The sequence below is a fragment of the Buteo buteo genome, chromosome 1 (assembly GCF_964188355.1).
Source record: "Buteo buteo chromosome 1, bButBut1.hap1.1, whole genome shotgun sequence".
NCBI classification, from domain to species: domain Eukaryota; kingdom Metazoa; phylum Chordata; class Aves; order Accipitriformes; family Accipitridae; genus Buteo; species Buteo buteo.
This window is the reverse complement of record NC_134171.1, coordinates 14,571,514-14,597,074: the sequence shown is the minus strand read 5'-3', so window position 1 is coordinate 14,597,074 and position 25,561 is coordinate 14,571,514. Positions and strand designations below refer to the sequence as shown.

The following is a 25,561-nucleotide window of genomic DNA, read 5'->3' as shown; positions in this document are numbered from 1 at the left end:
GCTAACTCACCTGTTTACTGTAACAGGCTACCTCTCCCTGCAACACATTACTCAATTCTGAAAGCATTATGCCTATCTCTACAAAGCCTCAAATTCATAGGAACCCACAACTTAATGTAGTGGGTAGATTTTTGGTGGTATGCATCCACAGGAAAGAAAATACACAGTGTGCAAATAGGGAGAGAACACAGAAACAACCCCCAAAAACTAAGGCAAAAACTTAGTACAGATACACAAGAAGAGGAAACAAAAGGGTTGTCTGAAATAAAAGGAAACAGCATCTGCACTGAGACATACCACCACCATATACTGCTGCATCAAGCCTGAGGTTTCAGCCAGCAGTCAACTCCAAAGAGCCTCCCAGAAGAACGGGCTGTGAAGTACAGCTACCTTCATGGCTGCTCAGGAAAGCAACAGAGTCTCCATCTGAAACTACTAAGTGACTATAAACACAACTGAGCACCCAGCCAGCTGTAAGACAATCTGAAGAAACAAGATGGTGAAACACACACTGACACATCTTGTATTTATTGACAGATTTCTGTTCACCAGTACTTTGCAGTGAGAGCACACTTCAGTTATCCAGCACCTCAGTACACTGAGGTAAGATCACATTAACTACCAGTGGGAGGAAAGAGATTGTGCTTATTCTGTAAACTCCGATGAATCAGAAGAGCTTCATAAGGTAAAAATCTACTAAAACACCATTTTGCAAAATGAATTTGAGTTCTGATTTTACTTGAAACAATCTGCTAGAAAGAATAAAACAGGGACTGCTTCCCTGCCCCCTCCGATTTTTTAAGATAGATTCTACTGGCGACATCAGTTTTTCAACAGCTTGTGGCACATCAACATTTCAATGACGTTAACAATCTTCACAGAGGCCTTACTTTCCACAACTTTCTGCTAATCTACATATGGGCATTGCTATATCATGTAGGGCAAGAAGGAACCATCAGGTAACTAAAACACCACCATGTCAACAAGTAAACAGGTACAAACTGTCTACAAGTTTATAGATTAAGTCATTAAGAGTTACTATGAAGCTTTGTGTTAAGATTCAGCGTCCATCAAGCAGTTTCATTGTGTCTCGCCAGCCTGTACACAGGGAAGAAATGAATGTTCCCTCTGCCTTTTGCCATAAAACCAGATTGCCCAGGTTGGGCTGCAGTAGCCGAATGCTACTGCATTGGAGGGGAAAATAACAAAAAAACTGGACAGAAAATGCTTGTGTTTCAGCAGATATGCATATGTAGAAATAGGAGTATCTCTTCTAAGATGGATATTGGTTTGTATGCAATTTTCACTCAAGGTTAGAGTAAAATGCTACTGCAATTTGCCACACCAATGTTTCAGAGCTCTTAGATGAATTCTGTGAACAGTCTCTCATGTCAAGGACAGAGGTGATATTACATTTTCCTGTTTTTATTGGGGTTACAAACACCTGATTTACAGATGTCATACCACTGCTCCACAGTTCTGCTCTGCATTACAGATGAGTCAGTATTACTGAAATGTATTTCATCAGTATTCTGCCCATGCACTGGCATGATGGACTTAGGAAGAGAGCAGGGTGAACATGAGGTACCTCCCCAGTGGGGAGCTATCTCACTAGCAACTTTAAGATGAAAATTTTAAGGCTATGAATCAGAATTAAAACATGAAAGCTTAATATTGGGAAGAGAATTTACCATAAAGAGACTGGTCAAGATTACATGCTAAATGTCAAGCAGATAGCTGACTGTAACAGTAGATGGAACAGGAGCTGGGAAAGCTTACTGTTGCATAGAGGTGAAAAAATAAGAGCAACACTAAAAGCGAAGGAAGGGAAGAATTGAAGATGGAAGAGAGAATAAAAACAGCAGCAGAGTGGCATGGTCTGCAGTAAAGAACAACAACAACAACAAAAAAAAACCAAACCCAAAACATCGTAAGATAAATCCTTGCTAAAGCAATAATTGTATTTTCAGTGTAAACATGAGACACATATGACAGACACAAGAGCTAGCATGCACTTGGAAGAATGAAAACCTTATTTAGGGTAATAAAACAAAAAACACTTAATGGGGGAAAGAAACACACACACCCCGCCCAACCAATAATTAAATTATTAGGATGCAAAATATTCTCCTTGAAAGTGTTCAAAATAGCCTAAACAAAACTCTGTATGCTACATATATGCTAACAAAAAGAGGGTTAACGTGTTTTTAATAGCATGTTTTACTCCTTGGCACATCAACATTAGAACCAGTGCATCCCCAAATTATAATTTTTCCCCACAGAAACACACAACAATTTTGAATGCCTGCAGCTCTAATATTATACCAATGGAAAAGCACATTGTTGACCGCCCTGCATAGCTGTATAACTGTATAGCAGCAGTGCAGATACTGAAAGCCATGATATCTAAATCAGTCTGAAGGTATTTTTTTTCTTCAGTCCCCTTCATAATGATTCAAACACTGTTTCTGCAATAAGCAACTCAAGTGTCTGACATGGCTACAGCATCAATACACATGGAAGAGAGAGACAAAAATGACTAATGATAGAAAAACAGAAAAGGAAAATAAAAATCGTTGTCTAAATAGAAAGTTTTACTAATGTAACTTTAGTTATTTAGTTGCACTGTATCAAATTACTTAAACTTCATAAAAAGACACAGTTCACCTAACTCAAGCTGGTTTCTCTTTTATTTAAACTGATTTGAGGAATTTGCACTTTAGAAAATAAAAAGGCATAGCTTTAATGATTGCATGCATCTTTTTATTGCTTAATTAGTAGCCATTATTAATACTAATTAATGATATGGAGTCAAAAAAAGGAGAAAGTCCAAAAAGCAAGAGCTGGGCAAGGGGGGGGGGGGGGGACGGGGACACAAAGGAAAAATTAATTATATAGATTAGAGCTTCACATGGACTGCCCTTTTCCTTTTAATTTCTTTGTCTTATAAGACAAATTATGCAGCAACAAAAAGAATAAGCCTGCCTTCTGCTGCAGAAAGAAAGTAAAAAAACTCACTAGATATTTGTAGGCAACCCATTTATCCTTCCTGCAGTTAAAGTTTTCTTACCATTTAAATAAACAAGCAACTATTAATTCTGTGATAAGTGCTGGCAGAAAAATCAGGAAACAAATACAATAACAAAGGAATCAAATGGAGTGTAAATGAAGAGGAAAATGCCAACAATAAGAAATCAGTGACACTAAAATTGTGAGAGAGATTTCAACAGAGAGCTATGACAAAATACGACACATAGAGCCAGAAATAAAAGCACACATTGTAAAAAAAAAAAATTAAGAGTTGGAAGTAAAAATGAAGGCAAAGGAAAGCTACTCCTTTTAAATGAGTGAAACAGAAGAAAATGGGGTAACTCCCGAAGAGCCATCCTACATGGAAAATTAAATGCATTTGCTTGAACAGAGGCAGTTAAAAGATGCATGCTCTCCACCTGGTTCGGAGTGTGTGCTCTGAGGCAGAGGACATACATAAAATTGTAAGAGCCGACTTAAGTAATCTGGTTTGGAAACAATCAACACAAAAATATCCACTGAAGCACAAAGGACAAATACTTTCACTTTTAAAATTTCCCTTTCCATTAAACTGAAAAAACAGGGTTTTTTTAAAAAAATAATAGTACTGTTTTTCTCTTACATTACAAATATAAAGCATATGCAATGCACATGGCAGAAAATCTATTAGCCAGTGTTAATTGAATGCGACTTCCTAACTAAAATTCAGTAGTTTCTTGCAACAGTCACAAAACAAAGTCCTTTTGCTAATGAGCAAAGAGGTGGAACTGTACCAACCAACCCTCACTGGTGACAGAGAGTTGATAAGGTCATGAAAAATCTTGAGAAATACTATGAAACAGTCCTTTTTCCATTTGTACCATAACACAATTTTTGTCTATTGTAGCAGGCATTACTCTTTTAATGATCACTGTTAGTAGCCTCAGCATTTGGGGTGAGAGGAAGAGTGTCACTACAACTTAGAATTACAATTATCTAGAATGGACTAAACACAGTGCAAAAATCTAGACTTCTCACTTCAGGTAACCTACAGACTAAAGGCATTGCCTTACTTTACTCTCGGAACATACTCATTTTAGCTGTTGGTCTAAAATGCTTTTTCTGAAGTTCTGTGCAACACTGAAGCCCTATAAAATGAAATGGAGCACAGGTAACAGATTCAGCATCCTGGATGTAGTAGCCTTTTCCTATGAAGCTATAATACAATTTTATTACATAAATTAAAAATTCAGAAATTTATATCAACCATCCTTTCAATTACAAAGCCTGGTGGTATGTTGAATGGCAGCATAAACTTTACCAGAATTTCCAGGTGAAATGTTTATTTCTCATGGCCATTATGGTAAAGAGGAGAAAAAAAAGTGCTAGGGGTCCTATTGGAAGCACTCAATGTTTTTAGACACTGTATGGTCCTATCTTCTATGATAAATTTACTAATACAAAAATGATTGTACCACAGATTATGACATTCGCCATTAGTAACAGCTGAAAGGTCTTCTTAGCTCCTGATATGGAGTTAAGGCAAGGAGGAAACAAGAAGTTCTCAGTGCTTTTGTAAATAGGATTTTGATGAAGGACTGAAATTGAAAACTGGATTTCCTGACCTCTGAGTGTATGACAGTCCTTCTTTTTTGAAAGAAAAAACCCCAGACTGATATTATATACAAAAAAACCTACATCCTCATCATATACTATTACAAATTTTGCTTTAAAATTATGAGTATGAAAATAATTTGATGTATTTCCATATTACCTTTTCAGAACACTATCATTCATCCAGAAAACTACTACACACTACAAACAAACAGAATATAAATATTAGAGAACTTTTCCCATGCTTATAAAATATAGAGACAAAAATACATTCAGAATAATCAATGCAATCTCTTAGGCCTCTCAGCTTTACAGTTACACAACGTTTCACTAGATTAGTTTTTTTCAAGTGTTACAAGGAAAACCAATTAAACATCAAAAGTTTCCTGCTTGTAACATCAAATTTACTACTCATTGGAACAGTATGCATTATTCGCTAAATACGTGTTGACTTGGAAGTCATCATGAACCACATTCCTAAATAATTACAGCAACTGCTACAAAATACTGATTACTATTAAGAAACAGTAGGTTAAAGTAAACACACCAATTATCATAGCCTTCACTTGCCAAGAGACACCATTCCATCAAAAGCACACAGCACAATTAAAAGTTAAAAATATAGTGTTTATTTTGTCCTTACTCATTGCTCCTCCACTGCTACCCAAGAGATAGGAAATGTACTATAGTAACAGCAAGTGTCTTGCACACTGCGGTTGGTTTCTGCAAACTACACACATCTTTATTGCAAAGAACGCTTTTCCGGTCAAGGTTGCACATAAACCCGTCATATAAGGAATAAGAACATCATGTTGGCGATGTTGTTAATGTCAGACAGTGAATGCAGCACAAGAAACTTCTCAGCAAGATGTTCATTATGTGGTTTGTTTTGGTTGTGTGATAATATCAAAAGATGGCTGGGCTTCAACTTGGTGGTCAAAGGGATAACCTATACTAGCTGCTACAACCTGTAGCCGCATATGTATTCTTTAACACTGTCTGTATGGCTGAATGGATAGTGTGTTTGCTCTAACTGAAATAGATTTTTCGACTATTTTAATTTATTTTCAGCATAGTTTCTAATCTGTGTCAACTACTGGCAATATTGCAGTCAGGTAGGTTTGGGGTTCATTCTTCTAAAGGAGCAAAAAACATCAAAGTTGTGTGTTTTTTTTTTAATCTGAACATTAAATATACAGATATGAGCACAGAGAATAAATTATACAATTTTGTTCATATTCTTTCATAATTTCATTGTCGCAATATTAAAGACTTACAAGAGCTGGTTAACCCACTTTTGTTACATTTAAAATGATTTATCCAGTAAACTCTTAGGACTTGGTGACATTTTATTAACTTCACTGTGATAAAAACGTAGCCATAAACACTAGATCAAAAAGTAAAAACTTTCGCGATCTAGCAACTAGGTAGCAAAATAAAAGCTTTAAAAACTAACAAACGAAGCTAAAAATAAAATTAGATATAAATTCAAGTTTTAGACTGTGGTCAATTGAGGTCTAGACAAAACCCTATGTTTGTTCACTGCCTAGTCTCCAGTCTGCTCCAAGTTTGAAAAGGTAATTGAACTCAGTCTATAATTACTGGATTAGATACAGATGGGCTCTGTACATTTCAGGGGAGGAAAGAACTGTTTTGATTCATTTTATGATTGCCTGTAAGGTCAAACTTTTCAAAATGTACTTTCATCTGTTAAACTGTTTCTCAAAGTCCCAGGGGGACATCTTCAATAACTGATGTTTTAAGCAATTTGGGTCTATCAGATCCAGTCTTTGAATGTAATATGCTGTCCATTTTCTAGAATTATAAATGTGCATGTAGGTTAATTGCTACAACTCGTACATATTTTCAAAACTACACTTTTTTGAAAAATTGCAAGTTTTACCCAACAACTGTTATGCATAAATATTTATAGAATTATTTTGGTTTAGGGTACAGAGTATCTTTGAAAATACAAATAAATAACACAAATTAGAAGTGTTCTTACTCATAATTCCTTCCCATTTGTTAGAAGTTTCTGAGAATGCTCTCTTAGGACCCAATTCAACTATGTATGAATAGCCCCAACGAATTCAGTTCACTTCTTAAAAACCGAAAAAGATTAGGAACATACCTTAATAGAAAAATCCTAAAAAGCACTTGAAGACTTCTCTTTTATTACTCTTATTTGAGCAGTCATCCTCACTCTCACTCACAAGATAAAATGTGGAACAAACAAAGAGCGTTAAACTTCTACTCTGCTAAGAATTTTTTGCAAAATCTTTTCTTCAATTAAATCAACCGTAACTCTGCGGCCTGTTTCAGTACAACTAGGATTTCATCTTGTGTCTTTAAATGTCTTGCTTAGTTAAAAGTTCAAACGCTCCACAAAGGATATCTAGCTCTGCTCTCAGTTAGGGACTCTCAGAGCTACCACAATAGCAATTTAAAGCAGAAAACACACCATGCAATCAGAAGGCAATATAATAGTTTAGATCATAGTCCTAAAAGAGGTAGCAAACTTAATTCCAAACAACTTACTATTCAAGAGTTTCAGTTTATTTGCATTACAACAATCTTCTTCCTTATAAAATTCCAATAAGAAAGTATTTTTTGTTACAACATACATTCGTGTTTAATCAACAACAATATCTCACTGGCAACAGCCTCAGTCAAACAGTTATCTTTGTAGGATCAGACACCTATAGAGTTGTTCTGCCAGAGGTTTAGTATTTAAGCACCAGTAATAAGGATAATAGGAAATAAGTTAATATAATCTTCCTCTGCCTCCAAGTGTGCTAATTAAAGAGGTTTAAGAGCATAGCAAGTTATCTCATGTAATTTCCATGTTAACATTTTATTCACATTATTTCAAAGTCCTCCATGTAAGGGACAAAACCTGAAGTCAAAACCAATCACCACAAAGCCCCAGCAGAAAGATGCATGATAATAACAGCGTTACTCGTATGTCTGCTCTGACAGAACACCGTGCCTATCATCATCAGCCTGTGCAGAATTCCCACTACAACTTACAAGTCTCACTGAAGGAAGAAACTTCTTCCACTATATTTTAAAGAACTGATTGATAGAAATCAGTTTGTTCAAAACAGTTCAATCCACAAAATGCCTGCAAACAAACAATGGGGTTGTTTAATAGTAGCTCTTTTTTAAATGTAAAAGCATCAGTAACAAACACATATAAGCAAATTAAAAAAAAAAAAAGTCTTTGAAGTAAACTTCTGATTATTAGTGTCAAAAGCAAAATCCACATTTACTCAAAAGATAAAATCCATGTAATATCTGCATTATCTTCCTTCCCATATCTCTAATGAATGCTTTTAAATGTATTTCTTTAAAATTGGAATAATATTCAGATTAGAATTTACATAGGGTGCATATGCTTAATTCAATAAAATAAGAATCAATCTTTAAGAGCTATATAGAAAAGGCTTCTTTTCATTCACTGTAAGTAAAAAAAAAATTCCCTTCAAAAAATGCACATGCCTTACCTTCCCTACAAAATAAAATTATAGTAAGTATTTCAAGTGTATTGTGTGAACCCACAAACCACTCCTGAAACTACCGTAGTTTTTGAGATGTTAAATTGTGAAGAAATGGTAAAGTAATAGCCAGACCACAGCACCCTGCACTCTGTATGCCGTTACACAGAAGAAAAGAAATATGATATAAAGTTATACTAGATCACATTTTAGACCAACTAATTAACTCTTTGATTTTTTTTTCCCTTTTTTCTTCTGCTTCACATTTTGATTATCTCTGAGAAGCATTTTCCTGTATTTGCTGTACGCTCCTTTATATCATATTCAAAAACACAAGAAACAGTATCTGAGCTCTCATAAGTATTTCCCATCTACACTTTAATGGGTTCCACATCTTAGGAATTGGAAACAACATCATTAAGAAAAATTATGTGTATTCTTACAATGAGCTAGTCTCACTCACATTATGGTGTATCATCGTGTCTTTACACAAATCTTAAAAAACAAAGAAAGGAACCAATTCACATACATGAAACTGAGTCAGTATGCAGACTACAGCAATGTAGTATTATTAAATCAATGAATACCACACATTGGTTAATGACTCCAGTCATTTAAAAAAAAAAAAAAAAAAAAAAAATCACTTAGCTGGCTTTGTACATCCATTCACCCTCTGAAATTTGTAAGGAAGACACTAGAAAAAAAACCCCAACATTAAAAAGTGGTCCCTTACTTCACGGTAAATAACTTCTGTGGTAGATAATTAGATTAAGCACCCCGTTAAGTCTAAAACAGCTATTTTATTTTAGAAATACTTTAACACATTGTTTCCTGTAAGTTCATTTATTATTAAAAATGAAGACAGAACATTCATACATTCGCACAGTCTAAGGTCAGACTGATCAGAGTCATAGGTCACTGGAGCAGTAGTCTGGGATTTGGAAAACCAGTATCCAATTCTTTGCTTTGGTATTAAGCAGTGTCCCATATGTAAAAAGGAATTCCTGAGCCATCCCTCTGTATTAACTCCTGAATTACTTGTTGAATACCGTATGTATTTTGGAATATATGCACTTGACTCAGATTTCAAGTGATGCAGAGTCTACCAAATCAAGGATCAGCTGAATCACACCACCAATAATGCGTACTTTTTTCAGCACTGTACCTTATTTTTGCTTTTTCGTAAGACCCATGAACAAATCAGAGACTTTTTTCTTGTGATCATGTCCCCTAACAGAGTAGGATGAAAAAATTTCTCACCACAAAGTAGATATTTCAGACCTTAGACCATTTTTGTAGCCCTTTTCTATTAAAAAAACCCAACAAACAAAAACAACCTCCCACCACTACCACCATATTTCTGAAAAAGGTTGACATCAGAACTGGACACTATTTTTGTCATTTTAGTAATGCTATACGCTTTTCCTTTACTTGATAATTACCTCCATGTTTCATTAAACTTATATCTTTTAAAAACTTAAGTTTCTTTATTTTGGTATTGACTCCTACGTGCAGTATTTACTAGGAGCCAAAGAGGTGAAATTACGCCCTACCATATCCACAACCAGAATCAGTAAATGCCCTATTTAATGCATGCAAAAGTAATACCACGCCCAAGAATATCTGCATATATGTAATAATTTTTCTGTATAGTTGAATGAGCTGTGCCTCAATTTAAGCCTACATAAAGGAACACTTTCCCTTGAATATCACAGCAGAAACTACAGTATGCATCACAATGTCCAGCTGAATTGACACGAAGAAGATAATATATAGCAAAGACAACTGAAGAAGGGAGAATTTTAAATTAATCAAAAATTTGTAGCTGTCACTTGAAAACGGGTATGCAACAAGGTTCTGAAAGAATATCCCAAGAACACACACATCTGTTTAATATTACAAGCCAACTGTCAACATCCCAAGTGAAGTTTTAATTTAATATTTTTTCGTTCTTGATGTTTTACCTTTAGTCAATGCCTCGTGAGAGTATCAGTTTTCTATAAGAAACTGTTAAATATAAAGAAATGTTATTGTAGCATGTTTATAAAATCATAGTTCGAGAACTTTTTATTTTTCTAAAGCCTGACCACAACTTAATTATCTGCAGGACATTCCAAGCTCACAATTGCAAGCTCCAGTTCCCAAGCAATTTTAAACAATATCTACTGTACAGGACATATGGTATTGCAAATACCACAACATGGTAGTGTTTCCAAAAGTCAGCATTAGAGCCTTTAGACATGGTTTTTATTTTCAATAAATATTTGTTTCCCTACTAATCATTAAATGGTTTTCATCACCATTACATTTGTCTTTCACATGTCAGTTTGCTATCACCATTTATTTTTAATATAAGTGAACTAGTTATAAAAAAGACAGATATAATTTATAACATGTTTATGTTATACATAAAGCGTCATAAGAGTAAGCAGTACGTTCCTCTGCAGCTCACACAATGTTTTGCTTCTTTTCCAGGAAAGAGCAAGACTAAAAGCAAGAAGAAAAAACTTGTTAAACTGGAGATAAGGTAAGGGGGGAAAATGAGACCATTAGCTCAGCCAAAAACTCTCAGAGGAAAGCTGGAATTTCTTTAAGAATAAGAAAGCTCAAAAAGCCTGGGAATTTAAAGTTGTTTCTACTTCGTAAGAACATCCAAACCACCTGAAAATAGGCAAGAAAAAAAATCCACGATGCAATTACATCTGTATTTTACACGTCAATCTGAAAACCAGCAGATGATGCACTTCTAGAACAACTCAGAACTCCGAAAGTGTGTTTTCCTCCCCAAAATACCAATACTCTGTAGAACACCTTGGTTTCAACACATTCCTGACAAACTCCCCTGTCTTCCTGCCCCTTTAATCAATTTTCCCCTTCCCTGGAGACTGTTTGAGGACTCTGTCTACTTTGCACTCCCGGGCACGCTGCCACCATGGGGAGGAGTCCCCACCGCACTCATGGTGGGCTGCTGTACAAGCTGGTGCTCTGTTCTCCGCTCCTCTTTTACCTGCCAGGCCTCAGGTGTGTATTTTATACCAGAAACCCCCACAAGTCCTGCAGCAAGATTATTTCTGGTCTTCTAAATGTAGTGATATTTTACTTTCACCTGTACTAAACATTTGAGGACTTACCTTTTTTTTTCCATTAAAAAAAAAAAATCATTGAATGACCATATTAGAATTCTAATTAGAATATTACTCCATATTAGAGCTCTAATAAACTTATGAGTCAAGCCAAGACTCCTCTTATTTTCAACCACAGACCAACATAACATTTAAGAGCTTCTGAATAACTTCACAGAACCGCCACCGACATTCACTTGAAACCCATTTCACACTTGCTACCCAACTGAGACGTGGAGAGATGGGAAACAACAGTCAGTTGCATCTTGTACTACAGAAATCAAGTATTCAATTTAGAATCAGTGAGATAAAATCCACATTCAAAACCATTTAAAAGTCAACCAAAAAAGGAAACATCCAGTGGAAAAGGCCAAGCAATCTATTAATAGTGGAAAAGCAAAAGATTGAAAGGAAGCTGGATTACATTTAACTGTATCTGGTTTTTGTTTTGTTTGCTTATTTTTCAAATGATGGACAATACCTAAGGAAACTGAATAAATTTAAATATGAGCAGATGCAGTACATCCGCTTTTCTCTTGCTCTCACCACCCTCCATCAAAAGGGAAGGCAGAATCAGAATGAAAGGGTAAAAAGGGACAACAAACACCTCAAGGCTGGTACTGGATCACTATAAAATGTCATTTTTTGGCAGACAAAAAGCTTTGACACACCACCCTGAAGTCAGAAAACTTGTATTTTCAAGAAAGTATCCATAATTTAAAATTCTGTGCTATTATATCACATTGTAACATTTTCAACATTAAAGAACATTTTCCCAAAATTGCTGAAAACAATTCATACCTTCAATTTTTACCCTTTAATTGCTTTCACTGCTGAAGCTATCATCCCAAGGTTTAATATTTGCCAGTCTGAAAAATATTTTCAAACACAGTGGTCTGAAGTTTCAAAGACAGAGCATGTAATTACATAATCTTTCACTGAAAATTTATATCCTTTTGTCTATGGTGAAACACACAAAAACTTAATCCACTCATTACCAAAAATCACAAGGAATCATCTCAGCATTACAGCAATAACTAATCCCGATGACCAAAGCCAGCCCCAATTAGCAGAAACACAAGTGTCAGTACTACTTGTTGAAAGCAATGATTTGTAACCAATTTTTGTGAGAAGTTGCAAAACCTTTATGCTTTGAAATAGCTGTTCCCCGAGATTAAGACAGTTTAAACTTTTTTTGCTGATCACACATGTGAAGCATAGCTAGCATCCTATGTTATAATATCTCCCCATTTTATTAATATTTCAATACACTTCAGAGTTCAAAGCAATTAACATGCGATGACTTGGAAATTCTGTTTGCTAATTGTCACAAGAGAAGAAAACTCCTTAGTCCAAGTCCAGATTTAGCAGAAGCTAACAAAAGTAGTACTTTCTGAATGTCCAAGAACACCCCTCTCCACCTAACTTAACAAGCCATGCACATAGAAAATGACAACTGCAGGATGCTGGGAAGAGTCACAGGCAAGTTCTCTGGGCTACTATCCACCAAACTTGTCCTATTTTCAAAAAAGAAGAGGAGAAGGAGAATCAGAACCTTAAAGTTACTAACTTCCAGAGAGATTAGCTTTGTTTTGGCCTCACTGCTAACACCTGGAAAAATAAATCCCAGCAGTTAAATCTCTAACAAATCACACCGGTATTCTTTTGAATCTGCTTATTTTTAAGTTAATTTCTGTCCCAAGCAAGAGATTGTATTTTAAAAAAATATAAATACAGAGCCCAAAGCTTCTGGCAATGACAGTGTATCAAAGTACTCAAAGTAATGAGCTGTTCTTGCTCCAAAATCTTTGATAAAGAACTCAGAGAAAAAGTAAAAAGCATAAATGCATCAATTAAATTCACTGGCCTGTAAATATTAAGTTTCATTCTCACCCTTTCTTCTTCCATTTCTCTTCCTTTCTTTCCTATTTAGACGTATTTTATCATAACCTCTGTATCATTTCCTAGTATTCTTTTTTTTTTTTTTAACCTATATATCTACCTCTCATGTTAGACCATCTCTTCTCCAACCTACATCATTTTATTTTCTTCCAGCTAAGCCTGCTCACTTTGTTGTCTTTCTCTTCCATTGTATCTCTCCAGCTTTTCAGATGCCACAGGACCCACCACCCTGCCCCAGCCTTCCTTCCTCCTTCAGATGTCATGCTAATGTAACCAATGTTTAAGAAAAGAAGGAGGCTACACATGATAAACACCTCAGCTTTCTTCTGCTTCCATATGCACTCAAAACTTCCATAAATTTTATCCTTATTTGTGGCAAGATGACAAATCAAGAACTCACAGGAGGTGACAGTTTAATGGACAGCCACAGTCAGGAAAGAGTTCATGGTGACGAGCTACATGATATAATAATTCCTCCAACAACTCTAAGTCAGTAAAGAACTTCCCACGACCGACCTGGAAGCAGGTGAGGGTGAAGACAGCATCCTCAAAATGGGAACTGCAGCCTTAGATACTTTTGGACTCACCAGCACCACATGAGGTCCAGTTAGTCAAAACAAAACTAACATGCAACTAAGGAAAGTTGTCTCCCAAGCCAACTTTCAATCCTGCTGTTCAGTTATAGTCAGAAAATAATTCCCATGGAGTTAAGAATGTACTTAAAAACAAACAAACAAAGGGGGGGGGGACGACACACAACAACAGACATTTGCACAGACATCTCCCAAAATGTAAGAGTTCAAAACTCTTCCCCCAAGGCCAACCTATACCCTCACCACCATTACTGATCTGAGTTTTGCTAAAATCAGAGGCATCACATGGGGAACATCAGTGATTTAGCATTTAATCCTTTTGCATTAAACAAGGTCAGCATTTCATTCCTCTCTAATAATCTTTAAAAAAAAAAAAAAATCTTTCCTCTGCTATTTCCTTAACCGGCTTTTTAAGTGTTTCTCCTCTACTAATTAAAATTATCAACTTTTCTTTCCCTTCCACCTCTTGGGCTAAATGTCTTCTCTAACAAGGATGAAGGAAATGAGAAGTAAAACCAATAAATGCTTATAATAAAAAAGTAACATTAACCATAATTTGCAGAGGGGAAGAGATAAATCTGAAATATTAGAAAGTAGTACACTGTAACTCCCCATTTGACAAAGTATAATTTAGAACCACATTTTCTGCCTAGAAACCCATGTGCGTGTAAACAAGTACAAAATACGGCACTATCAGTGAACTTTGAGGAGGAAAGTGACTGTTCATAACCGTATGTGGGAGAAGTCAGAATTAATTCTAATTACCTCAGCTATGGGCCCAATTTATTAGAACTTACCTCTCATTAAAAGTTAAGAAGTGAACTGAAATATCACTTGCTGTCCAAAATTTGGCACAGTCATTAATTTCTAACAAAGGCTATAATTGGCTATACCATAAGCAGTATATATTTCCCTTGCATCCAACTATTCTCTCATGGGAGTTATTCTTATGTAATGATTAGAGTCAAAACGATCGTATAAACTAACCTTAGTAACTATCAGGTTAGAATTTTTTAGTTTGAGTACAAAACCAAAAACATTAAAGCACACCATTTTAACCATTTTTGGCCACTTCCCTCATGGCACTGGTTAGTATCAGCTATTCAAGTACAATAGAAGTAGTTCACCACACCACCATGCAGTCTTCAATGCACTGCCTGTGTTCTGCCATGGACTTTAATGCTACCACTCTTGGATATGCAAATTTTTAGAATTAAGCCCCATTCAGGTCTATTCTAGACCTGGCAAATACACATCCTATCCTATAAAAAGTTAATATAGCAAGCTGGCTATTTCATTATTTTTTTATATTTCTCACTCTTAAAAAGCTTAGATATAATTTGATACATTCTGGAGACACCAACCTGAACTTGACTCGGAAGCAGCAGCATAGTAGTTATTGTCATATTCCAATAAAACATTTAATACTTGGCAGTTTTAGTTTCATAGAACTTTTACTTTTTATAACAGGAATGGTGTTACTCCCTGCATCAGCAGATTGGTACCTGCCTACCACCAAAGCTACTATATACCCAAAAGTAGGCAGTGGAAAAGCCTGTGTACGTCCCAATCTGCAAGCCAACTCTTTTTTCTTATGATACTAAAATGGTATTAAGCACAAGGAATTCTTTGCTTGAAGTCTAGATCTAATCATCTAGCAATGTTTTGCAAACCTTTTTTGATTTGTAAACCCCTAGAAATTTTCCAGTGAGGGTGCAGACTTGTCTTTCTCTATTAGTGCTATGTACTGGCTACTGATCATATACTATAACCAGACCCATTACACAATTTCGGTGGCTGAATTTTATTCTTGGTACCTCTTCAAATGATCCTGAATAGTCTGAAAGGGATCAGAAAGTATATATGTTTAAAAACACTCACTTTTAGTTGTGCTATGTCAATAATTATATCATGCTATTCAAGGTGGTCCTATGTGGTCAATTTGGGGGACCAGCTACTGGTTTGGGCACTCCCCATGCTTTTTTAGGCTTTATTAATGCAGTGACAGGGGCAAAGATTAAGCCATTGTAAACACCATATACAAACACCTCTACCCCTTTTTTCTCCTACAAGAATGCTCTAAATACCAAACTGTGCAAAGATGTGCAGGAAGATCCCATGTTTGGGACCAAGCATAAAACACCAGCTCTCCACCTCTTCTAATAGCAATGCTATTTTCAGTTATCCCCTGGGCTGCATCCAAACGAGATATGTTGGCCTTACACAGGCATGCATGAAAAACTGTTTTACTCAGAGTATGTAAAATTAAAAAAAAAAAAAAAAAAAAAAAAAAAAAAAACCAAAACACCACACAAAAAAAGCCGCCACTAACCTCTGTGTATCCAAAGCAGTATGCTACAAAAGTCAGGTGGCCTTGTAACTAAGAGGTTTGCTCAAAATTTATATACAATGTCATTTGTTCTGGCTTTCACAAGAACTAGTTTTGGAGACAAGTTTTATGTGGGGATTTTTCCTCCTCATTACATATTTGTTCAGAGCAGCCAAGCATATTTTTGATGTGAATATTGGCCTATCATACTGATTTTTTTTAAGAATCGGTTAATCATCCTACAGAATCCATACACAGAAGTTATATGAGTAACAGATGTTGTAGCCTCATGAATCTGGCATCCTTATGCATTCAACAGCTTCAAACACAGACATTTGATCATTCTGAAATTTTGCATTTAAAGACTTAGAAACATTTAACCTTTCAAATTTTCCATTCTCAAGGATATGTTTTCAGATATGTCTGGTATTGCTTTTGAAGAATTCATGCTCCAACACTTTATTTTTCAGCTTTTCACAAAACCTTAAAGAAGAAAATCTCCCTAGCAAAACACAAAATTTCATTCATGGCTGCAATCAAGCCCACCATGAAATTCTGCTTGACCGTTAATTTATCTTTATTTCTGTCAATAGGCTGTATCAGCCCTGATTCCATTTCTCCAACACATATTGAACAGTCAGCAGTGATAAAAAGTTCTCATTCCTTCAATATTTTCAAATAACTAAGAAGCAAGCATATTTGACAAGTTATATTCCCAGTAGCTCACACCTGTCATAAAAAAGTAACAGGAAAGGCTTAAATAGTCAGATTTCCTAAGACTGTCCTAAGACAGAAGTTCAAGTGCCAAACACCTTCCAAAACTGACAATCTTTTAAAATAACCAAAACTGCAGCTTTAAGACCATGGTAAAGCTGTGAACAAGTGTCACATAAAGTGGGCCTATGCCATATCTGAACTGCTTATGTTTGTTACTGAGCACTTACTTCAAGCCCAATTTTTTTTAATTTAAATACTTCTGCTCTAATCCTTGAAATTCTTCAATCACTTAGCACATTAACTCAGCTTAATCTCAAATCTGATACCGTACCAAGGAACTAATGTATTGGGTTTGCATGGCAAGGTTTTGGTAGCAGGGGGACTACAGGGGTGGCTGCTGTGAGAAGCTGCTGGAAGCTTCCCCTGTATCTGACAGGGCCAATGCCAACCAGCTCCAAGATGGACCCGCCGCTGGCCGAGGCCGAGCCCATCAGTGATAGTGGTAGCGCCTCTGGGATAAAAGATTTAAGATGGAAAAAACGTTGCCGCACAACAGCAACTGCAGCCAAGAGAGGAGTGAGAACATGTGAGAGAAACAGCCCTGCAGACCCCCAGGTCAGTGCAGAAGGAGGGGAGGAGATGCTCCAGGCGCCGGAGCAGAGATTCCCCTGCAGCCCGTGGGGAAGACCATGGTGAGGCAGGCTGTCCCCCTGCAGTCCAGGGAGGTCCACGGGGGAGCAGATCTCCACCTGCAGCCCGGGGAAGACCCCATGCTGGAGCAGGTGGGTGCCCGAAGGAGGCTGTGACCCTGTGGGAACCCCACACTGGAGCAGGCTCCTGGCAGGACCTGTGGGCCCGTGGAGAGAAGAGCCCACGCTGGAGCAGGTTTTCTGGCAGGACTTGTGACCCCGTGGGGGACCCACACTGGAGCAGTGTGCTCCTGAAGGACTGCAGCCTGTGGAAGGGACCCATGCTGGAGCAGTTTGTGAAGAACTGCAGCCCGTGGGAAGGACCCACATTGAAGAAGTTCGTGGAGGACTGTCTCTTGCGGAAGGGACCCCACGCTGGAGCAGGGGAAGAGTGAGGAGTCCTGCCCCTGAGGAGGAAGGAGCGGCAGAGACAACGTGTGATGAACTGACCCCAACCCACATTCCCCATCCCTCTGTGCCTCTGGGAGGGAGGAGTAGAGAAAACTGGGAGTGGAGTTGAGCCCGGGAAGAAGGGAGGGGTGGACAAAGGTGTTTTGAGATTTAGTTTTTATTTTCTCATTATCCTGCTCTGATTGGATTGGTAATAAATTAAACTAATTTCCCCAAGTCGAGTCTGTTTTGCCCATGACAGTAATTGGCAATTGATCTCTCCCTGTCCTTATCTCGATCTACAAGCCTTTCATTATATTTTCTCTCCCCTGTCCAACTGAGGAGTGATAGAGCAGCTTTGGTGGGTACCTGGCATCCAGCCAGGGTCAACCGACAGCAACTATGTCAGCTTATAAAAGTACAATGAAATGCAAACTTTAATATCCCTGTTTTAAACAGCCATGTCACTGTAAAAGCCTAAGGAAAAAAGAAAAATTGCTTTTGTTTTAGTTGACCAAAAAGCACTAACATATACATAATGAATTCTAACAGGTTCTTATAAATTGCAAGCAATGGAAAGTCTGTCACTGTTATTGTAGCTTTCTTGTAGGGAAGCCCTCAACAACCATTTCTTACCTGGTCCTAGTCAATATGTAACTGGTGAACAGGTGGAAAGATGCCAAAAACATTCACCATACATACAGCATTAGTCATCTTTCATTACACATCAGACAACACAGTGGTTGTACAATGCAGCTGACAGACCAAAGAAAACCCAAACCAAATAAACAGTGATGGGTCAACGCTGGGGCAAAGAAAATCCTTTCAAAAGATCACAGCCATAACATTCCTCTTTGATTTAGAAGAGCATCCATAGGCAAACAGATCAGTTTTGTCACAGTTTAACAATATCAGCAGCAACAGCAGTCTCTGCAACTAACATTACAATGGTTTTAGATAACCTCGTAACATCCTTGTGTTACCAACTTAGTCTCAAATATAAAAACCTTCATCAGCTCCACACAGACTGCAGCAATATAGTACACCTGAGCATAAAAGTCAGCTTTGAAAAAATACAAATACAGAATGTTGAAGTATTTTTTGTGACTAACACAAAATACCAAGAGCACACAAAATGTATCCGCCCATCTCTAAACTGGTTTCCCCACACAGTATTGATTCAAGTCAGAGCTCTTATATTCCATTCTCCATGCCTACTTCAATGCACCTAAAAAATCATGTTAAGTTTGAGAATAACTCTATCTCCCAGGTGCAATGAAACTTTGCCATAAATACAGAAGCCCGCTGTACAGACACAGAGCTTTCTTAGGAAAGAAAAATGAAATTCAACAGAAAATAAGGAACTATTACGGCTTTGCCAGCTTCTTCTCCAAATGCTAAGCACCTTCAGTCTTCCTTCTTAAACACCACTTAGATTCTGCCTATGATACGAAGAAGAAAAAAAAAGTAAACATTTCCATAGTCCTCAGATCCTACAGCAAAACTCATAGTCCTGCGGGGGGGGGGGGAGAATATAATATCTATGATAGAGAGAGTTACATCACTTAATACTGTTCAGCCAAGTGCTCAGACACATTAATAACGTGCTACAAAACCTCCATGGGATGCACTAAAAAGGAAAATTCTGATCCTACAGCTGTGCGGCTGCCCCAGGCAAGGCTGAGCACCCTCCCAGCCCCGTACTCCAGCTGTGCTGCCGTGTGTTTGGACCAGGGCTGGCTGCCCCTCGCACAGCTTGGAGTGCAAGCAGCATCAGCACAGCTCTACCTGCAAGAAGCCAGGCAAACCTACCCCGAATATAACATTGAAAGGAGTAGGTCTGTGTGTAGACTCCGCACAAGTATTTCAGTATTTCCACATCTGCATGCCAAATGGAGATCTTCGGCTAAGGACTTTGTGCTTGTCTAGTTTGGAGAAATGGAGGCTGAGGGGCAACCTCATTGCTCTCTACAGCTTCCTGAGGAGAGGAAGTTGAGAGGGAGGTGCTGAACTCTTCTCCCTGGTACGCAGTGATAGGACACATGGGAATAGTTCAAAGCTGTGCCAGGGGAGGTGTGATGGGTTAACCCTGGCTGGACGCCAGGCGCCCACCAAAGCCGTTCTATTGCTCCCCCTCCTCAACTGGACAGGGGAGAGAAAAATATAACAAAGAGCTTGGGGGTCGAGATAAGGACAGGAGAGATCATTCACCAATTACCGTCACAGGCAAAACAGACTCAGTTTGGGGAAAATTAACTCAATTTATTACAAATCAACCAGAGGAGGGTAATAAGAAATAAAACCAAATCTCAAAACACCTTCCCTCCACCCCTCCCTTCTTCCCGGGCACAACTTCACTCCCAGATTTCTCTACCAACCCCCCCCCCCCCCAGCGGCACAGGGGGATGGGGGTTTACAGTCATCACACGTTATTTTCTGCTGCTTCATCCTCCTCAGGGGGAGGGCTCATCACACTCTTCCCCTGCTCCAGCGTGGGGTCCCTTCCACAAGAGACAGTCCTCCACGAACTTCTTCAACGTGGGTCCTTCCCACGGGCTGCAGTTCTTCACAAACTGCTCCAGCATGGGTCCCTTCCACAGGGTGCAGTCCTTCGGGAGCACACTGCTCCAGCGTGGGTCCCCCACAGGGTCACAAGTCCTGCCACAAAACCTGCTCCGTGGGCTCCTTTCTCCGCAGATCCACAGGTCCTGCCAGGAGCCTGCTCCAGCGCGGGGTTCCCATGGGGTCACAGCCTCCTTCGGGCACCCACCTGCTCTGGCGTGGGGTCCTCCCCGGGCTGCAGGTGGAGATCTGCTCCACCGTGGACCTCCCCAGGCTGCAGGGGGACAGCCTGCCTCACCATGGTCTTCCCCACGGGCTGCAGGGGAATCTCTGCTCCGGCGCCTGGAGCATCTCCTCCCCCTCCTTCTTCGCTGACCTTTGTGTCCGCAGGGTCGTTTCTCTTACATGTTCTCACTCCTCTCTCCGGCGGCTGTTTCTCTCCGTCCCAACTTTTTTCCTTCTTAAAAATGTTATCCCAGAGGCGCTACCACTATCACTGATTGGCTCGGCCTTCGCCGGCGGCAGGTCCGTCTTAGAGCCGGCTGGTATGGGCTCTCTCGAACACAGGGGAAGCTTCCAGCAGCTTCTTACAGAAGCCACCCCTGTAACCTCCCCCCCACTACCAAAATCTTGCCACACAAAACCAATACAGGAGGTTTAAACTGGACATTAGAAATCATTTCTCTACTGAGAGGATGGTCAAACATTGGAACAGGCTTCCTACAGAGGCGGTTGATGCCCCAAGCCTGTCAGTGTTTAAGAGGCATTCGGACAATGCCCTTAATAACATACTTTAACTTTTGGTCAGCCCTGAGGTGGTCAGGCAGTTGGACTAGATGATCATTGTAGGTCCCTTCCAACTGAAACTATTTTATTCTGCAACCAAATAAGGCATAAGGAACCTGGTAACTAGGTGTAGGCTATTCGGGGTCTCCACTGTTATCCTATATGGATTCTGACCAGTATCTTTCAGAAGTTTTAAAGACAACACTAATTAACCATTTGATATGTTCCTCAGATTAAACAATAAACAAAAAACCCTGTATACAGACATGGAAGAATTCACTAGCTTTGGGGGAACTTTTTAAAAAAGAAGTACCTTAAAGAATTAATGCATCTATCAAAGATGACATTTGCAAGCTAAGTTGCATAGTCTTGGTAGAAGCAGCTAAATTTTTAATTGCAAGGCTACAACAAAGTATTTGAAAGAGCTTTTGACACATACATAATCAAACCAAATTGTACTTGGCTGAAACAAGCAATTAAAATCACAATTTATTTTACTACAAAGCTTATTCTTCTAGCTGCAGTTTCAATGTTTTATTCACACATTAAAATGGTGGTCTCTGGTCTGGCAGGTTGTTGGCTCACTGTCACAAATGTAACTGAGTTACAGGAGCAGGGCAAGGCCAATCCATCTCATCCTCCTCACTGATCAGCATGGTGACAGAAATTATGTTCGGACGTGCTTCAGCAACACATTTTTAGCCTTGGCTTTTTCTCCAAAGTCATTGTTTATGCAAGTACCATTAATTAAACCCATTGTCCCCCTCAGACAGACTGTTCAGTTCATCCATGTTGGCATTAGCTGTTTATTTCACTTGAAGCTCTTGCAACTAAAGAAGATACTTTTATCAACATCTTTGTCCTCCTTTCTGTTGCCTGGACAGTGCCCTGAAGAAACTCAGAAAGGACGAGATGCTCAGAGAGAAGGTTGGCACCAACAGGAAATAGTAGCTGTAAACAGGGGGGAAACAAAGGACTGAGGCAGAAGGAAAAGGACGTAGCTATAGCACACCATCAGTGCACAGAACTATGGCTGGGCAGTGAGAAGAAGATGAAGGTGAGACTAGGCTTGCGTATGAACAGAACTTAAGAAAGAAAACCAAAACTGGGAGGAAGCAAAAGCAGGGAGCATTGGTGGTAGAAAGAGAAAAGACTAGGAGGAAGGAAGAAGGAGGTGTGAGCCTAGTCTGAGGCTATAAATTATTTGGAATACAGACACTGAAACTGAGAAGAAGGAACTGAAGTGCAGAGACTGGAGGCAATGGGGCAGAAGGTAAAAAGCTCTGGAGGGAATGAACAGAAATCTGCGGCTATAAGAGTACCTAGAATCGAACCCCAAAACCTTGGATTTCCTCTTGCTTCCTCTGCTACCACAAATAACCATGAAACGCTTTGGCAAAGCGTCCAAACACCATCTAGTCCTAAACCCTCAGAGGGTAACAACCTACCCTCAGCATCAGCGCAAGTGCTGGAGTTCTGAATGGCAGATTTAAAAGTTGCAGCTGTGTTGATCATGCAGATAAATGTCAACATGATGCCCTGTGATAAAATTTCAACCCTTTTTAGAATTCTAGGAATTTACACACACAAAAATTGTGTTAAAAATTTAAAAAGCTGCCCCGTTCTGGGGTAAGACTGAAGGAACCTGTTCTCTCTAACACCGCAGAATGTGGAATATCTTTAGCTAAAATCAGGAGATGCAGTGGGGGAAGAAAGGTAGATCTCACAGACAAAGATGTTGAATGTAGTTTTATAGACTGGTGTGATCACCGCAGATAGATCCCTACCATAGAAGACACAGTTGACAAGTCACTTAAATCAACTTTTTGCAATGATTAATAATTATACGTTCATTTGACAGGTACCCAACTCAACACCCTCTGCTTAGGCCTCAAAGCAATCACTGAGCTACTGAACATCAAACATCAATTGTTATAAAACGCATTAGTTTCTAAGTACTCTCTCTCAGAATTGGGAAATGTGCAATGAGCACAGAAACATGACATTAATATCTGTGCTTGAAAACTAAATTATTCAAAAGTTAGAAAACAACAGAACAAGGTTACTTGTGCATTCTTTGTTTAGTCCTAAACTTGCATATGTGTCCTGTAAGCCTGTCTCCTCAGAGAGTGTACTGAGCAGTCTTTTTCTCTTAGGTTTTCAAAATACGGTCCAATACCTTACTAAAGGTGTGTTATCCAAACCTGCCTTGGTATCAGACTTTTTCCCCTGCCTTTTACTCAGTATGGAGAAGAATAATCTGCAATGAATTTGGTTTTAGAGCATGACTGTGGACTGAGGACTATTATTAATGCTGGTCAGCCTTCAGCTCTGCAATTCCTTAACTTCTCTGTGCTTGCCTTTTCAAGTCTTAAAATGTTCCGATTACCTTTTCACGTGTAGTTTGCATAAAGTGGCACTTTACAGCCGTACTGCGTGACAGAAGGAAAAAAAAAAAATACTAGAGGCAGCATATAGAGTGCGACATTACGAACGCTTATGCTCCTACGTGCTATGGAGGCGTTCTCTTACGTGGCAACCGCCACGAAGAAATACTCGCGTGAACGCGCGCACGGCCGCGGCGCAGCCTGGAGGAAAGCCGGGTTGGCAGGGTTAGGGGCGTCAGCCCTCGCAGGAGGGGGCGGCAGCCAGCAGAGCCCCCCCGGGACGGCCCCGCGGGCCCCAGCCGCGGAGCGGGCCCCCGCCCGGGGGGGGAAGGCGGGCGACGGGCGGCCTCGGAGCCCTCCCCAGCCGCCACATCGGCCGCCGGGCTCCCGGCTCTCACGCTGCGCGCCCGCCCTCCCAGCCCACATCCGTGTGGGAAAGAGCTGCCCCGGGGGTTGCTTGCGGCCGACTCCGGGGCTCGCCCGCTCGCTCGCCCCGGGCCCCCGGGGAACAGCCGGACGCGGCGGCCCGCTCCGAGGCGGGGGTGAGGGGGGCGGGCTGCCCGCGGCGGCGCCCAGGCGGAGCCGCCGGCCGGGCCCGGCTGCCGCTCGTCACCGTCACACCTCCCGCTCCCCTCCCGTCCCGGGGCCTGGGCGCCCGCCGCCGCACTCACCACCTCCCGCGCCCGGCTGGTGAAGTCGCTCTTGGAGCGGGCGGCGCTCCGCTTGAGCAGCTCGTCCCTGGCGCTGTCCCCCCCCGCCGCCGCCGCCACCCCCAGCGCCTTGTTGCGGGTCTTCACCGTCTTCACGCTGGCCTTGAAGAGCAGGGTGATGTCCACCGCCATGGCGGCCCGCCCCCGCCGCCGCCGCCGCCGGCCGGTGCCGCCGCGCACTCTTCCCCGCGCAACGCGGACCCGCGCGGCGCGTTCCGCCCTCCGGGGGGGGCGGCGGGGGAAGAGCGCCGGCCCCGCGGCCCCGGCTTAATTCCTGGCCGCCGTCGGCCGCCGCCGAGCCCGCCTGGGCCGCGGCGGGGTGTGCAACGGGCCGAGCCCGGGCGGCTGCGGGCAGCCGGTGCTCGAGTCGGGGAGAAGCGTCTGCCCGCTGCCTTCGCGGCGCCTCTCACGGCCGTTACGCGGCTCCCCTGCGCCTGGCTACTGCCTCCTCCGATCTAATAGCGACTTCGCGCAATAAAAAGCTACATTCCGGCAAAACTTTGACGGCTGTGGCGTCGTGGCAGGTGTCGCCAGGTGGTGCTGTTATACGCGGCCTCCCAAGTTCTAGCCCAGCCGCTGAGCCGTGGAAAGGCAGGGCGGTTGGAGTTGATTAATACACGTGAGCGGATCTGCGCTGGGGTCTGGGGTTGGCGCTGGTGTGAGACTCCCCCAGGAAACGGTCCCGCGTGTGCGTGTCCCCCCCGTTAGGTGTGCCCGAGCTGTACGGGTGGAGCGGCCTTGTTGCGCCCGGAGCGGGGAGCGAGGATTTCTTCCAAGCCGGGATGCTGACCTGCCAGGTCCGCAGCTGACCTCCGAGGTCCCCCGCAGCAGGACGGTAGCACACCGGTACCTGGCACATGTATCGGACAGTCCGTGACCATGCGGCGCCGTTTGTGATCTTATCCTGAAGACAGCTTTGTGAAATAACCTTCCTTATTGAGGCAACTTTATTACCATGTTCTGCGCAGTAGACTAGCTACGCAGAACTGCGTGACACAGAGGGGAAAGCTTTTGACCAAATAACCAGTGGTGGTGGTTTTTATATATGGTGTTTTTTATATATTTATACACACACACACATATATATATATATATATGCCATGTAATGCTCTGGGATCCAGCAGATACCATGTCGTTTTTAACTGTGCTCTCGCTGACGAGAAGCACGTTCCTCGAGATGGTCTCCAAAGAACACAGTTTCAAAATCCTGCCTCTCCCCAGAGGACTGGAACTTAATCAACCACAACTATTTTT

The 25,561-nt window shown here is 40.7% G+C and overlaps 1 protein-coding gene across 1 annotated transcript in view; it reads right to left on the bottom strand.

The window, feature by feature from the left end:
- Window positions 1–24,791, bottom strand: part of STX18 (syntaxin 18) — a 71,986-nt gene extending 47,195 nt beyond the window's left edge. The window contains exon 1 of the mRNA XM_075022955.1: window positions 24,269–24,791. Coding sequence (XP_074879056.1) covers window positions 24,269–24,439 — 171 coding nt within the window. The 5' untranslated portion in view covers window positions 24,440–24,791. The remainder of the gene's footprint in view (window positions 1–24,268) is intronic.
- Window positions 24,792–25,561: the final 770 nt, after the last annotated feature.